We start from the raw sequence: 14,664 nt of genomic DNA, 5'->3' as shown, positions 1-14,664 counted from the left end.
TATCAGCAGGGCCACAACCCTCAGCAGGCGTGCCACAGGTTAAGCCCTGTGCCCTTCCCAAGGGCAATGTTGAGCCCCTTTCCCTGCTCAATCGCTCCCCAGTCTGCTGTGCCCCACAGAGGCTTTCTGTGCCACCGGATGAGCAACCCTGCCCTAGACATTGAGCCTAAAATTGCCTTTATGCCTACTTCGTTGTAACAACCTCGCTTGGAGCACTCTAGGGAGCTGCTCCTTGTGTTTCCATCTTTCAGAGACAACTTACCTTTGCTACCATGAGTAGCTCGCTCGCTCACTCGCTCCATGGGATGTGTTTTTACTGAGGTGCGTAGGACTCAAAGGAACCGCTGGTAACAGGTAGGTACGTCTGCAACAGTCTGCCGGATCCGGGCTTACGTGTATTGATGGCGTGATTTGAAATGCATCTTAGTCGCATGGTGTCAGACACTTTAAAAATACACCCACACACAGATGAGTCCCTGCCCCGCACGTGGGGGCGGAAAGCAGGTGAGAGGATGTGGAAGTAGTTTTTAGGGAGCGAGAGGATTGTTGTTTGTTTGGAGATGCTGGGAAAATGCTTAATGTGTTTTTGGACAAACTCTTCAGGCATACTCCTCCTCCTCTCCTGTCCTCCCCCGCTCCCCTTTCTCCATGGCTGCCATGGAGATTAAAAACAGCAAGTACAGCGTAAAGGGAAAATGGAGAAATTTATTTACAAATCTAACAAAGCCTTGGACTAAATGTTTACAGGCATAAAGAGTAAAAATGAGCCAGGTTTTCAAAAGTAATTATCATAATATAAGAAAGAAACAACACTTTTACCAGGACTGAGGAGGGGGCCCAGGATTTCAGCTGGTGCAAATTGTTGCAGCCGCGGGTTCGGCTCTGGCCAGGAAAAGCAGAACAGCAGCAAAGGGCTGCTCCTCTCCTAGCAGCGCCTGTGCCCAGAGAGAGCTCGTCCTGCATCTTTTTTTAGTACTCGGCATTTGGCACGTTCTGGGCGAAGGCGTGCAGCCTGCGGACCTCTCTCTCTCTCCTTACCCCAGGATGCATCAGGAGGAGCTGTTGAAATCAGTGGGATTTTTACCTGGGGAAGCAAGTATAAGAGACGTGCATCAGGCAGTTTCTTTTCTGGTGAAGCATCTAGATCCCCCCAGGACTTCAGCTTCCTCCACCCATGTGTTTCCACCCAGTTCTCCTGGTCCCACAAACTAGCTTCCCGGCTGGGATCCTGGCCGGTGTTGTCCGTGCTGTTGTGTGCTGCTGGTTCCGCAGGTGACCACGGCCTCCCTGTGCATGTGTTAGCGAGCTGGCCTGGGGGGAGGATTGGGCTGAGGAGAGCACGGCGAAGGAAGTGACGGAGCGAGAAGTGTGGTTTTCACTCGACCCATCCAGAGCGCCAACATTTCACCTTAAAATAGCATTCGGCTTTGGAGGAGATGTGCAGACGGCTGTCTGGAGCCACAGCACTTGGCCATCAGTTGCCACTGGCATGAAGGTGACTGAGGAACCCAAGTCTCATTGAAAAAAGTGACTTAGGCACTTGGGAGCCTTAGAAAAGAGCTTAGAGAAGAGATGCTTGAGTCAGACATGATAAAGGTTTCTGCAATATTTAAATGGTGCAGATCAAGTCAGTGGGGGTTTATTACTTGCTGTGTCACAAAACACAAACCTGCTACGTAATAGTTTCATTTTAAAACTTGGAAAAGGAGAGTTTTTCCTTCCTTCTTTCTTTTTTCCACATATTTAACTTGTGGAAGCTGGAGGCTTCGCCCAGTCGAAAAGGAGATTGGACCCGTTCTTGGAGGCAGGTCCATCAGTGGGTATTGAGCACGGAAGATGGGGGAAGCCTCTGAACTGGACGTGGCTAAAGCTCTGGCTGCTGGAAGCTTCAATGGGAGAGGGGCAGGGGTGGAAAATTATAGCTGTGCCCTGTTCACCCTCCCCAAAGCATCCCCTCCGCCAGCGAGAGGCAGGAGCCTGGCCCAGACGGCTGCGGCCGAGGCAGCGAGTGTCAGTTCTTATGTTCTTATGAGAAGTCGCCTTTGAAAATGGATTTAGGCTCCTAAGTCACTTGTGCATGGTAGGAAACGTTACCAGAAGACTGGCTTTATCTTTCCTAGAACCTGGCAGAGGGGACCGGTCCCCTTCCTGCCTTTTGCTGAAGCCAGGTGCCTGTGCCCCCCAATGGCGTTTGCTTTCTCCCCCGATGTCTGCCTGCTCCAGACTGCCGTTCTGCGCCCATCACGGGGGCATTGCAGCCCTGTGGACCGTCAGGTGCCACCCCTCCCCCGCGAAACACTTTTAGTCGTGGTTTTCCATACACCAGTGGAGCTTGTTCCATGATGAAGCCAGTTTTTCAGCATTTCCTGCTCATATTTAGTAGAGTCAGATGTCTTTCTTTTTTTCCTCTCTAACTGCATGGTGCTGTCCCTAAACCTGTTGTTGTAGCCACAAAGCCCTGATTTTGAGAGCCTGTGTTGGCACAGACTCCGGTGCTCTCTTGCAGCAAGCCGCAGGATTTGAACCCAGGGTGAAAGCTGTTCCCTGCCCCACCATACTCTCCGAGTCCCGTTTTCCTAGTACTCTTCCTGGTGGAGAAAACCGTTGGCAGAGCCAGTGGCTTCCAAGGCTGTGGCAGCGAGAGCGCACCAGGAGGGGCTGGACCTCTCGGTGATGGGCTGTCCTCTAGGCGTGCGCGGGGTGGTAAAGACGGAGCTGGCGGATGCAGAAAAGCGGTGTTGTCTGGTCAGGAACGTCTCGTAAGAGCAGCTTCCTTTGTTCTCCCGTGGCTTTGGTGTTCTGCTAGCCGAGCGATCAGGTTCTGCTCGGGGAGACTTCCTCCAGTACACACTGCTGCAATTAATTTTAACGTGGCTGTGCTGAAGGAGCCCCGTGGAAAGCTGGGCTGCATGTGATGTGAGAGATCCCGTATCCTTTGGAGCCATGTCCCCAGCCCCACTTCGCCTGGTTTCTCCCTGCCTGGCTTTTATAGAAGTGAGGAGAGAAATAAGGAGAGACACGTTTTGCCAGGATTCTCTATTTATCTGAAGCACGCCAAATGGCTTCATCAACGTGTTTGAAACAGTATCCGACGCGGCGCCGGGACGTGAGAGCAGCCCTATCAAAGGGAACGCTGCGCTGGGCTCCAGACTTGTGGGCCCAAAGTCCATGTGCCTCTAATGGTTATTTTATACTGTGCAGGATTCACTTACATCATCTGCTTTGTGTAAACCTTCATCTCCCCACAAGCCAACGCTCTGCCGTCTCCCTGAGCCGACAGGCCCCGAAGGCTGCAGTCTTGGGTTGCTATTATCTGCCCTTTGATGACGGACCGCGCTGGTCCTGGGCAGCGGGCCCACGTGCCGTTCTTGCATTCGGATTGCCCTGGGCCACTGGAGACGGAGACGGGCTCCTGCCTACCTGCCCGGCCGCTGGTGCCATAGCTTCTTTGGGGCTCTTTGTGCAACAAAGGGCCGTGCACATAGCGAAGCCAGCAGGGCTTTCCTGCGGCGGCTCAGCCGGAGACCGTTACAGCAAGGGAAACTTGGGGTCTGAGGAAAGCCCACTTGAGTCGGTGGAAAGGCTCGCATGTCTGGTACAAAGTAGGCCACACAGCTTGAAAGAGCAGGATGGGAGGTGTGGAGGGTGGCTCTCATGGTCAGACCATTTGCTAATGTCTCAAGTCTGACGGGCTTGGAAGCGATCTCCACGAATTGTTATCTTTAGAGGGAGGCTGCCAGGGCCCTGGAGCCCAAACAGGCCCCTGGGCGCGTTGCAAAGACTTCAGAACCCAGCGTCCTGAAAAACACTTTCCCCTGGTCTCCAAGTGTCAGTGCTAAACCCGCCTGCCTGTCGGCTGCAGCGGCCCTGCCTGCCGGGAGAGCAGAGCGCTCCAGGCCAGACCCGATCCCAAATGAAACCTCCTCTCTCGGTGGCACGGGGGAAGGCAGCTCTGGCTGCAGGAGCTGAGCCGGGCAGGGAGACAGACCCGGATCCGAGTCGCCTTCCCGCCGGGGCCTGCGGGGCACCTGGCTCGGCGGCGCGGGCGCGGGGAGGGAGCCCGCATCGCGCCCCGCGCCCCGCTCCCGGGCCCAGCGGGGCGGCGCTCCCCTCTCCCCCCCCCGGGAGCCCCGCGCGGCGCGGCAAGGACACGGGGAGCTGCGGGCGCACCCGGCCCCCGCCTCCCCTTAGCCGGATCCCGCGTCCCGCTCCCGGCCCCTCCTTCCCCGCGAGGAGCCGCGCGCGCTCCGGGCGCCGCTGGCACCGGCCCGGCCCGGCCCGTCTGCAGCGACCCCGGGAAGCCCCGGCCCGGCGGCGGCCTCTCCGCGGGCAGGCAGCGCCTCGGGGCCTCGGGCTCCGGGGGCGCCCGCCCCGCGGCACGGAGGGAGCCGGCCCGGCCCGGCCCTGCCCCGGGGTAGCGCGGGGCGGGCGGGCAGACGGCCGGCAGGTGGCGCTGGGCCCCTGCTCCGGGGGAGCGGCGCGGGCAGACGGCAGCTCGGCGCCCCGGGGCTGCCTGCCTGCCTCCGCCCGGGCTGCACGGGCCGGCGCCGTCGGGGGGAGCCGGGCCCGGCCTTGGCCCCGGCGGCGTCGCACCTGGAGGCGCAGGTAGGGCGGGAAGCCGCGGGGTCGGCGCGCACTCACCCGGCTCCCGCCGCCGCCGCCGCGAGCCCCCGGGGCCGGGCCGGGCCGCGCCGCGCCGCGCCGCGCCGCGCCGAGAGGGTTAAGCCGGGAGCCTGCCCTTACCTTGGAGGAGCGGCGCGATGCCTGCAGCCGGCCCCTGCGAAAGGGGCGGCGCCGGGAACAGGCGTCTTGGCACCGGCCGCGGGAAGGCTGGGCAGGGGCGTGCGCTCCCTCCAGCCGCAGCACGGCACGGCCCGGCCCGGCCGCGCGCCCCGCACTCGCCGCCAGCACCGCCCGGCATGCCCTGCCCGCGCTGCTGCCCCCCCGGGCTGCTCGCCCTCGTGGGCCCCGGCCTGGCGCTCCTGGCGCAGCTGGCGCTCGCCTCGCCGCCCGACCGGCGCGCCCCCCCCGCGGCCGCGGCGCCAGGTGCGAAGGGGCGGACGCTGGTGCTCCTGGACGTGAACACCAAGAGCGCCGTGCGGGTGACCGGCGACAGCTTCCTCTCGCTGCAGCTCGACCCCTCCATCATCCACGACGGCTGGATCGACTTCCTCAGGTAGGGCCGGGCCGTCCCTCCCGCAGGCCCCGCGAGCCGAGCCGAGCCGAGCCGTGGTGTGCATTAGGACGCACATGGTCGCAGTGCCGGGCGCGGCGCGGCGCGGCGCGGAGCGGAGCCCCGTCGGCCGCGGCGGGAGGGGGGCAGCGCCCGGGGAGGCTCCTGGCTCAGGTGCAGCCGGGCCCGGCCCGACCCGGAGCCGCTCAGCGCCTCTCTCCCCTCCCAGCTCCCGGCGCCTGGTGACCCTGGCCCGCGGCCTGGCTCCCGCCTTCCTGCGCTTCGCGGGCAAGAGGACGGATTTCCTGCACTTCCAGAACCTGAAGAACCCGGCCAAGAGCCGCGGCGGGCCCGGCCCCGACTACTACCTCAAGAACTACGAGGACGGTGAGCGGGGCAGGGGCAGGGGCCGGGGCCGGGACCCGGGACCTGCGGCCGGACCTCCGCGCGTGCCCGGCCCCCCGCTCCCTCCCTCTCTCCGGGGCTTCTCCGGGGCCGGCAGCCGGCGCGGGACGGGACGGGACGGGACGGGGACGCCGGTGTCTGCCCTGTGCCCCCGCCGCCGCTCTGCGCGGAGCAAGCACGGGCGTCTTCTCTGCCGCCGCCGCCGCCGCCGCCTGTGCGACCGGCCCCGGCTCTGCCCCCAGCCCTGCCCGGCTCCGGGCTCGTCCCCGCGGCTCCTGCCCCGCGTTGCCCGGCGGGGACGGAGCCCCCGGGAGCGCGGTTGTTCCCGCCGGGCCGCAGAGCCGCTCCCCTCTTCCACCGCCTTGTGTTGCTGTTATTGTTGCCTCCCCCACCCCTTCGCCCCGGTTGCTCCGACTCGTCCCGAGCACTGGGCCGCCCCGGGACGCCCGGCGCCTCGCTGCTACCTGCCTGCCCCTCGTACCTGCACTTTCGGGCCGTGCTCGCAGCTTGCTCCGCCTGTCCATAACAGGAGCTGCTTCCCGAGGCGTTCATCGTGCAGAGCTGTTTGTTGCGTTTACTTTTCTCACCAAAGACGATTTTTTTAGAAAGCATTTCAGCATCTGGGAGGGTTTCACAGCTGTCGGCGTTGCCTCCTCTATTAGTGCTGTCTCTCTCTTTTGAGGATTTTTCTCCACAGAATTTGTCCAAGTGCCACTTTTCCCCTGGACACTTTCTGCCAGCAATGATCAACACAAAGAAACTTCAGGCCCGATTTCTGCCCTCCATCTAAATAAAGCAGCAGCAGCGATAGGTACAAATAGAAAAGTAGCAATATTTTTGTTTCGTGCTTGTTTATTTTTTTAAATACTTTTTTGTAGCTCTGCAACTTAAAAGAGGCATTAGCTGAAGATTTTCCATAAGTAATTATTTAAGGAGCCAATTAATACCAGACAGATCCCAGTGGGCAGGTCTGTAGAAAAGGAAGTTTGCAGAGATCTCCTCAAAGAGGGAAGCACTAAATAGAAAAGGCAGGCACCTTGGCCAGTTTTCTGATCTTTTTCTTGCTTTTCTCCAAACTTAGATTGGATCTTGCTCACCGGCACCTTTGTATCCTGCTGCTCCCCGGCAGGTGGGACTTTTGACACCATTTTTCTCCGTCTCTCTGTATCTTGTTTGCTGGTTTGGCGGTCGGGGGGTTGCTACCTGTGTCCAGGCCACCCACCCTACCATCTCCAGGGAAGATTTTGTCTTGAAGCTGTATCTGGGCAGACAGTTTAATAGCAAAAGCCAACTGTGGTCTGGCATCTAGAGGAAGAACTACCGTAGCGCGTAGAGCCGCGGACAGTGTTCATGCAAAACATTTGTAGAAACAAATGCTGGTGCTTTAACCCGCAGGTCAGCATTTCAACAACCGGCGCGGAGAACTTACACTTATTAAATGTCTTCACAAGGGTTTTTCAGGTCAGGGAATGACTGAAGGCTTTTGTTCCTTCAGTTTTCCTCATGGCAATAAAGTTGAAATGTAGCAGCCCTTCAAAATGAAGTTTCTCATAGAAGTTGTAACCACAGGTCTTAACTTTTCATCACTTAAATGTGGAACAGAACCATTGCGAATGCGGGCCAAGGCAGGAGGGGACACATGTGGTGCGTATCAGGGATCAGTGTAAATCAGAAAGGTGTAGTAACGGGGATTTCCTGCCTGGAAGCCAAGGTTTCTTGTTTGTTCCTAAGATCTCTGTGCGAGCCCTGCAGCTGGCACTCGGTAGCTCTCGTCTAATCAGAGAGGATCTTTTGTGCTGTGCTGTGCTGTGCTGTGCTGTGCTGTGCTGTGCTGCACCGAGGGCTTTGCCGGAGGGATCCAGCTCTCTGAAATGAAATCCTGATGCCACCTCGCCGTGCCCTGGCAGCCACGTTATCCTCGAGGGCTCGGCGGCTGTCCCGGGGAGACTTGTGGCAGGGGTACCCGGAGAGGCCCCCCGGAACGAAGGCTCCGTGGTGTCGGGCGCTGAACCGCACGTCGCAGGGAGGGCCTCTGCTCTGGGGGGCCTGCGGTCTACCCAGACCTCGTGGCTGACGCGGGAGGCGGTGTGGGGGTGGGACGGGGGCTGCAAAAGTCACCTTACTGACTCCTTTCCCCACAGTTAGGTGGGTTTTTCTGCTTTTTTTGTGTCTGAGCTTAGACAATGGGTTTGTCTGGGCTGGTTTGCACAGGGCTGATCCTGCCTCAGGCAGGGGTTGGACTCGATGTGACCTGTGGAGCTCCCTTCCAGCCCCGCGTCTCCGATTCTGTGGTTCTGTGATTTTGAGAGGACGGTGTCTGGCGTTTAACGTGGGTTGCTGAGGCTGAGGCGGGATGATGGGGAAAAGCAGGAGAAGACACTGGAAGGGAACAGGAAGCCTTGCAGGGAAGGCAGCATGGGACTCTGCAGTGCAGCCCTAGTGAAGGGTTGTACATCTATGTGTAAGAATATATGTCCACAAATATAAGAATATACATCTATGCCCAAGGCATCCCAAGAGCCCAGCCCGGACTCGTCTCTGGGACCCATCTCAGGGGAGGCTGCCTGGCAGGTGGGTGTTTATGGCGTTGTGGCAAGCACTGGCTGAGCCGCGGTACTGACCTTCATTTTCCGGAGGGAGGGCACGTGGACTTGTCTGCAATGCATCAACCAGCTTTTCCAATGAACCCTGTGGTGGGTATTTTGGGTCTGGGAGTTCAGATCCCGTTGTAACAGGACTCAACAAAAAATGGGATGAGTCCCTCGCTGTGGAGCCGGGCCTGTGTGCAAGGGGAAGTTCTTGCTTTGAGTATAGGGCAGAAGCGGGGCTGAGCGGATGTGGCTCGAACCCCCAGCGGCATGGGCTGTTGTTTGACTATGTACATGGAATCGCAGCGTTCTCACCCGGGATGGGCCCTTAGGCGTTCAGTGCAACGAATAAACAGATGATCTTCACTTGCCTGTGTGGAGTCAGCTTTGCCCCGGGGAGCTGCAATCAGTGGCCAGGTGGGGACGTGGCACTACCCAGGCAGGGAGAACGAGGTCGTGAGGCTTGGAGGGCCGCTCATTCAGGCGCGTGCACGTCTGCGGGTCCAGAGGCTTGCGTGTTGCTTTAATTGAAGGCACTACCATTTGTAGGCAAGGCTGCCGGAGGGCTTTGAGGAGCGACAGGGACAAGGTGCAGGCTTATCAGGCAGAAATATCTGCCAGGAAGTGGTTAATGAAACGGTGGGAGAAAGGGATGAAATGTCCATCAGGGCCACGTCACTAGTGGAAGGGGCTCGGAGGGGCTGAAAGAGCGGTGCGTTGGATTCGTGTGCGGTGGACCTCGGGCCTCTTCTGCTTCTGTTCTCCCGGTCTGGGATGCAGGGCCCTGGGGACCGGCTCCCAAACGCCCCTCGCTGTGGGCTGGAGCGGCTAGAACGGACGGGCTTTGCTGCCTCGGCCAGGAAGGGACGGGTTGATAAGGAGTCCTTGCAAAATTGTTTTGTAGCATCGCTGGTGAGGATGCAGCCGTAGTAGCATATATACATGTACACATAACCTATAGTAGAGACTAAACAGCACTTTGTGGGCTTTTCTCCTCCTCCTGGCACCTGTATGTTCACATTTCTATCTGTTTTTTAATCCTGCATAGAAATATCCATTGTGCAGCCTGCAGCAGTCTTGGCTGTTGCTGGTGCAGCTCTTTTCTAGACTGTCCATGCTAAGCATCGGTGAAGCACAGGACAGAAGCCACCTCTGCCTACCCTAAAATCACTTGGGGGCAGGGTGCTTCCCTGTCTCTAGGGCTCAGCTCTAAAAGGTTCCTGTGTGCTAAAGTGCAGCTTCAAAGTCTCCGTCTGGCGGCATATTTTCTTTTAAATTTGAAAAAAAGGTGCAATTTCTGGGTTAATAGACCCAGGCACTGACTGTGAGGGCTAACACAACCGAGAAAGTCTTTAAATGTGTAGCCCATTAAACTTTACTGTGGACTAGTCGGTGCTTATTTATAAAACAATGAGCAAAGGAGCCCAGGCAGCGAAGGAGGTGAGTCATGGAAAGGAGGAGCCTCAACCCCCTCGTTCCCTGGGGTGGATGCAGGCCAGCTTGCTGCCACCTTGCCTTTTTTCAATTAAATTAACAAAGCCTGGATTTATTATTCCTGAAACATCCTGAACTGGCTGGAGCCCTCTCTGCGCAGAACAGGGATGACCCATAGAGAGGCCCTGGACTCGGGAGGCTGCCCTGCTTCAGAGGACTCCCGCTGGGAGTCCTGTCCACTCTTTGGCACCTTGTCCAAGGCCACAAAATGCTTGGGTGTGTTTTGTGACACGGACACCTGTTTTTTGGGAAGTGGAGCCCCAAATAATTGTCAGATGGCAGTGCCAGGGTGGATTTGAGCTAGCAGACAGAGTGGCTGGAAAACGCAGAGGGGAAACAAACGTCAGACAAAAGCCAGAAGCAAGTTCTAGGAAATTTTCACAGCTTTTGCCTTCCTCCATTTTCCCAGTGCGGAGAGGAAGGGCCACGTATCTCCGTGCCAAGTTCCACACGTAGCTCATCCGGGCAGATTCCTCTAGCAGACAGTGCTCGGATGGAGAGAGACCCTTTGAGACCCGAATCGGAGGTTCATTGCTGTCTCCTAGTCTGAGCGCGGTGTGTTGAGGTACAGGTGCTTGCCCACCGTGGCGAGGGAGGGTCTGAACACCTAAGACACGGCAGGCAAGTAGACTATTTGTGTGTAAACCATGTCCACGAGCCCGAGGAAGGCATTGCACTGGCTTGTGCAGATGTTAAGTGCTTTGCAGCCTTTCCCTTAAGGTGCCTGCCTGTACTTCTGAACCGTGACCAGAAACAGCACCAGCTCTCGGTCTTGGACCTCTCCTGACTAGAAAGTGCTAATTGCAAGGAGTTATGCAATGCCATGCTCCACCGAGGCAAGGACAAAACTGCTGCTCGGTCTTTTGCACTTGCGAGTTGATGAGTTCCCAGGTGGACGGACCTGCTCTGCCCCTTGGGAGGTGCCCAGACTTGGAGAAGACTGTGGCCAAGCCCATCCCAGTGCAAGCTGTGACCAGACAGCAGCAGCAGCAGGGGAACCGGAGCTCAGGCTCTGGGTCTCCAAGTGAGAGTTGTGCGAGTGTCCTCGCCTCAGCCTCGAGATGTCTGCGTTTCGCAGTCGTCTCCAGGATGCTGTGCTTTCATTGTGTACGGGGCCCTTAGACGCCGAGTCGGAGAAATAGCAAATGTCCAGAGGCATGTGGCTGGTTGTCTGCTTGGGGTTAGAAGTGACATTTTCTGTCCTTGTTAATTGTCTGTCTGCCACCCCAGGGAATCGCTCCCTTCTCCGATTTCACAGCTCTACCTGCTGTTTTTAATCATCGCCGTGCCTGCTTCTTCCCTCCAACCTGGTGAAGAATGCCTTGCGTTCGAACGCTTGTCTAACTTCATCCTAGCCGGGCAGTTGGTGCAATAAAAGATATCGCCCCAAAGACCCTTGCCCCTTGCACGCTCTGTCCTTTACCCTCCAGGTCAGTCTGGACACCCTCACTTCACAAGTTGTTTTCAGAGGGGTGCTGCGTGAGAAACGTAGTCTCCAAATCATCCTTTAGCCATGTATAAATTTAACGCACCCCTTTCTTTAACTGGCAAGTCCGTTTCCTGCATTTGGTGAGCTGGGACATCGTTGTCGCTGGCTCTCGGACTCAAGTGCCTCCCTGCAAGGTGCAGAAATAGCCAGCTTTCTCCTCAGCCTGCAGAGAACTAACTTGGTGAGGTTTTCCCTAGCTGCCATGGTGAAATTAGTACAGGAGATGGCACGAGTGGGGTTAAGTCGGGGGAAGTAATGCTCCTGAATGCTCTGCTAGTCGCAGGAGGGAGTCGCCGTCCTTGGGCTGCTCCATGACCTGGGTAGAGCGCACGCGACCCAGGCCCGGTGTAACGGGCAGCAAGCTTCAGCCGCTGTTCCCTTGTCGCAGCTGCAGGGAGAAGCCCCTGCCCCGCCGCCCGGCTCCTCGTGCGGGGTCCAGCGCCCTGCTCCTGCAAGCGCCGCTCACGGCCCCGTGCACAAACGCTGCTTCTGGGAGGCACTTCCAGACCCTCGCTCCTCTCGCGGTTGCAGACCTTTTAATTTCCAGCCTACATCTATCAGCAGCCAGCTTGTTCCCCCTGGTTCTCGTGCCAGCATTGTCCTTGAGCTTACGCGGTTCTCCTCTTCCCTTGGTGCTTAGCCCGGCTGTATCTGTAAAGCGTGCTGGCTTTCCCTCTCAGCCTTCGTTCTGCTGGGATAAATGCACCTCGTCTCTCAGTCTCTCCTGTGTTTTGTCTGAGTAAAGATCCGGCGTCTGCAGCCGCTCCTGGAAAGGGAATGACCCCAAACTCAGCTGTAAGGGTGCCCTCGTCTTGAGTTTTGCAGGACAGCCCAAAGTATCATCGTCCCATCGTATAGATAATGTCATTTCTAGCACAATTGAATGTAAAGCCCAGATCCATAATGTAACAAATAAAATCTAGTGGGAGCTACTCTGCCTTTCGGAGAGCGCGTGCCTGTTGTGTGTGCTCGCCTGTCCCTGCGTAGTTCTGCCGAGACCTTAGATCAGCGGTTCTCAACCCCCCTGAACCCCAGGCTGCCCTCGGAAAGTGCCAGCTCTTCCTTCTCCCTTCCTTTCTGACTACAGAAAAATCCTGGAGCAATTCTTCCTCTTGCAAAGAACTCAGAAAGACCGCAGCAGAGCAGAATAGTTTTGGCACTGGACTTCTCTTTGAAATCTCGGGGTTTATCCTGTGAATCTTGTGTGCGTGCCTAACAGTGCTGACATTGTGCGGTGCCCGCGGCGCCCTTGAAAGTCTCTCAGGGCAGCCCCGGGGCTGCGGCACCTGGGTGAGAACCTCTGCTCTACGTTGTGCTCCTTTCTCTGGGCCGAGAGCAGAGCTCAGGAGTCCTCACCAGCATTTCATGCTGTCCAGCAAACACCTGGGGAACCTGCTTGCAAAATGTAGGACTCTTGCCTCTCTTTGTCTGCGCTGCCTGTGAGAGAGCACCGCTTCCCAGCGCCCGTTACGCCCGTTGCTTGAATGGAGGCAGCGAGTGCTGCAGTCCTCGGTTCAGAGGCTGCTGCTGATCAGCTCGAGGAGACTAATGCGTGGCGGTGTGATTAGAGGCTGTAAGGTCATGCATCCCCTCAGGAATTAAGGTTGGACTGGTAATTATGGTCCTGAAATGTTCTGGTCAACACCTTTATCAGCACCAAAATCGTAGCTGATTTACTGTATTTTTTAGAGAAGATGTAGTTGCATGCAGCTAATTTGAGAATATGCAAACTAGCTGATTTGAATAATGTGTCCCTGCAACAGCAAGTATCTATTCTTGTTTGTTGAGAGAGGCAGTATTGCCAGGCCTGACCCCCCAACATCATGAGACGGGCTCCAAAATTCATACTTTAAAATAAAAAAGGGTAAACTTTCTTCTTCTCCTTAGTTTCTGAACCTGTCAGATGTCCTGCCTTTGTATTGTGAAGTCTTCCAGCCTAATTCTGGGGGCTACGAGCATTTTTAAAAATAAAAGTCTGGGTGGAACTTTAAGAGAAACTCGAACTATTTGCCTTTCTGGGCAGGAGAGATTTGGCAACAGGAAGAGCTCCCCACGTGTATGAATGTGGGCCATGGTGATCGGAGAGGGGAAAGACCCATTGCTGTGTCGGGTGCCGCTGGGGCAGGGAAGACCCCGCTTTGCATCCGCCTGATTCGATTTGTTGTCCGGTGAAATGGAGCGTCCCCCGGACGCTAGTGTGTTTTATGTCACTGCACTTCTTCCTGCAAACATCGCCGTCGCCGTCTGCCTTCCGGGAGGAGAGGGGGGCTCTGCTTATACAGAGGGAGCTGCTTGGGCAGGAAAAGCCCGTTGCTACTTTCTTGTCTCTGCTTTATAAAAATAGCAAACTGTCCAACTGCAGGTGTCCACAGGCGTCGCTCTCTGACCACGGGCAACGGTGCAGTCGAGCGCCTGGATCTCGACAGGTTAGCTCTGTCCGGTAGGGGAACGAGGCCACGAAGACTGGCAGCTCGTTACCCACGGTTTCTGGTTCGTGTCCAAAATTCTCTTAGAAAATTTTCCTTTTGTGTGTCGCTTCTTTTTAGGCAGCAGAGCCTCATCCCCTCCCTGGAGATGGAGCTCGCCACGCCAGCGTGCACACAGCAGCCCCCGAGTAGCAGCTGCTTGACCCTGGTAGCCAGGCTCGGCCCCTGGTCAACCTGCTTGCAGCCCTGGTTGCCCCACAGTCAATGGGCACGTTGTAAACCTCGGGACAGATGCGGTTGAAACATCGTTAAACCGTTGCTAATGTCACCAACCTTCATTTTCACCGGCATATTTGATAAGCATTACAATTTGCCGTGAACTGGCCTGCGTGTCGGTCTGATCTCTGCAGGGAGCGGCACTGCGCAAAACCGCCTTGCTCGTTTCCAGGAATGGAAAAGCTCATTCAGTCACTGCTTAAATTGATCTTTTCACTTCTTTTGTAAAGACTAAAAAGTCTAAACAGCCTGCGGGCCCTTATGCCGTGGGGGATGGCGAAAGCAGCCACTTGTTGCTGCGGATGCTCGAGTCCGGTGGGCCCAGACCCCCGGAGCAGAGCAGCTCAAACAAGGAGGTTGTAAAAGGGGGTCTTGGAGCCCCCTGCATGCTCCCTCGTCCTGGGTGGCTGTGCCCTGGCCAGGCCCCGGGGGCAGGCAGCGGAGCACGAAGGGCTTTCTGATTTACGCTGCAGCGGCAGGGAGGAGGTCCAGCCGCTGGGAGGGTGGAGACGCCCCTGCTGCAGGGGGGGTGGTGATGGAGAAGTCCCCGAGGCCGGGCCTCTGCCCTCGGAGGCAGTTTTAGGGCAGCTTGCAGCCGCTCTGACTGAGGAGCTGGCTCAGCACGCGGGCTGCTGTTGCAGCAGAGAGCGAGCGCGGCAGCGCTCTGCTCTTGGCCATTACTTATAGGTACCAGCTCCTGGTTTTGTGGGCAGCCAGTTGTCCTGTTAGCCCACCGTGCTTGGGGGCTGCAGAGTACATGCTGGCACGGGGGGCACGCACCTTCTCTGAAGCTCCTGGAAGCAAAACCTTCCT

The 14,664-nt window shown here is 57.3% G+C and overlaps 1 protein-coding gene and 1 long non-coding RNA gene across 6 annotated transcripts in view; one reads left to right on the top strand and one right to left on the bottom strand.

The window, feature by feature from the left end:
• Nucleotides 1–685: 685 nt before the first annotated feature.
• Nucleotides 686–9,489, bottom strand: LOC109281935 (uncharacterized). 2 transcript variants are annotated; one of them, XR_002088759.2, is made up of 2 exons: nucleotides 6,060–9,489; nucleotides 686–1,084 (listed from the first exon to the last, which is right to left on the bottom strand). It is a non-coding gene; the product is annotated as an uncharacterized LOC109281935 (long non-coding RNA). The 2 variants fall into 2 exon arrangements; XR_009463159.1 differs by lacking the exon at nucleotides 6,060–9,489 and adding an exon at nucleotides 4,744–4,820.
• HPSE2 (heparanase 2 (inactive)) overlaps nucleotides 4,761–14,664 on the top strand; it is a 133,083-nt gene continuing 123,179 nt past the window's right edge. For 2 of the 4 annotated variants that reach the window (XM_059730285.1, XM_059730286.1), the window contains exons 1-3: nucleotides 4,761–5,176; nucleotides 5,403–5,560; nucleotides 6,660–6,707. In XM_059730285.1, coding sequence (XP_059586268.1) covers nucleotides 4,761–5,176; nucleotides 5,403–5,560; nucleotides 6,660–6,707 — 622 coding nt within the window. The remainder of the gene's footprint in view (nucleotides 5,177–5,402; nucleotides 5,561–6,659; nucleotides 6,708–14,664) is intronic. The other 2 variants (XM_059730288.1, XM_059730287.1) reach the window with 1 other exon arrangement.

The sequence above is a fragment of the Alligator mississippiensis genome, chromosome 6 (assembly GCF_030867095.1).
Source record: "Alligator mississippiensis isolate rAllMis1 chromosome 6, rAllMis1, whole genome shotgun sequence".
Classification (NCBI taxonomy): domain Eukaryota; kingdom Metazoa; phylum Chordata; order Crocodylia; family Alligatoridae; genus Alligator; species Alligator mississippiensis.
Note: the sequence above shows the minus strand (reverse complement) of the source record. Positions and strands in the feature narration are given on the sequence as shown.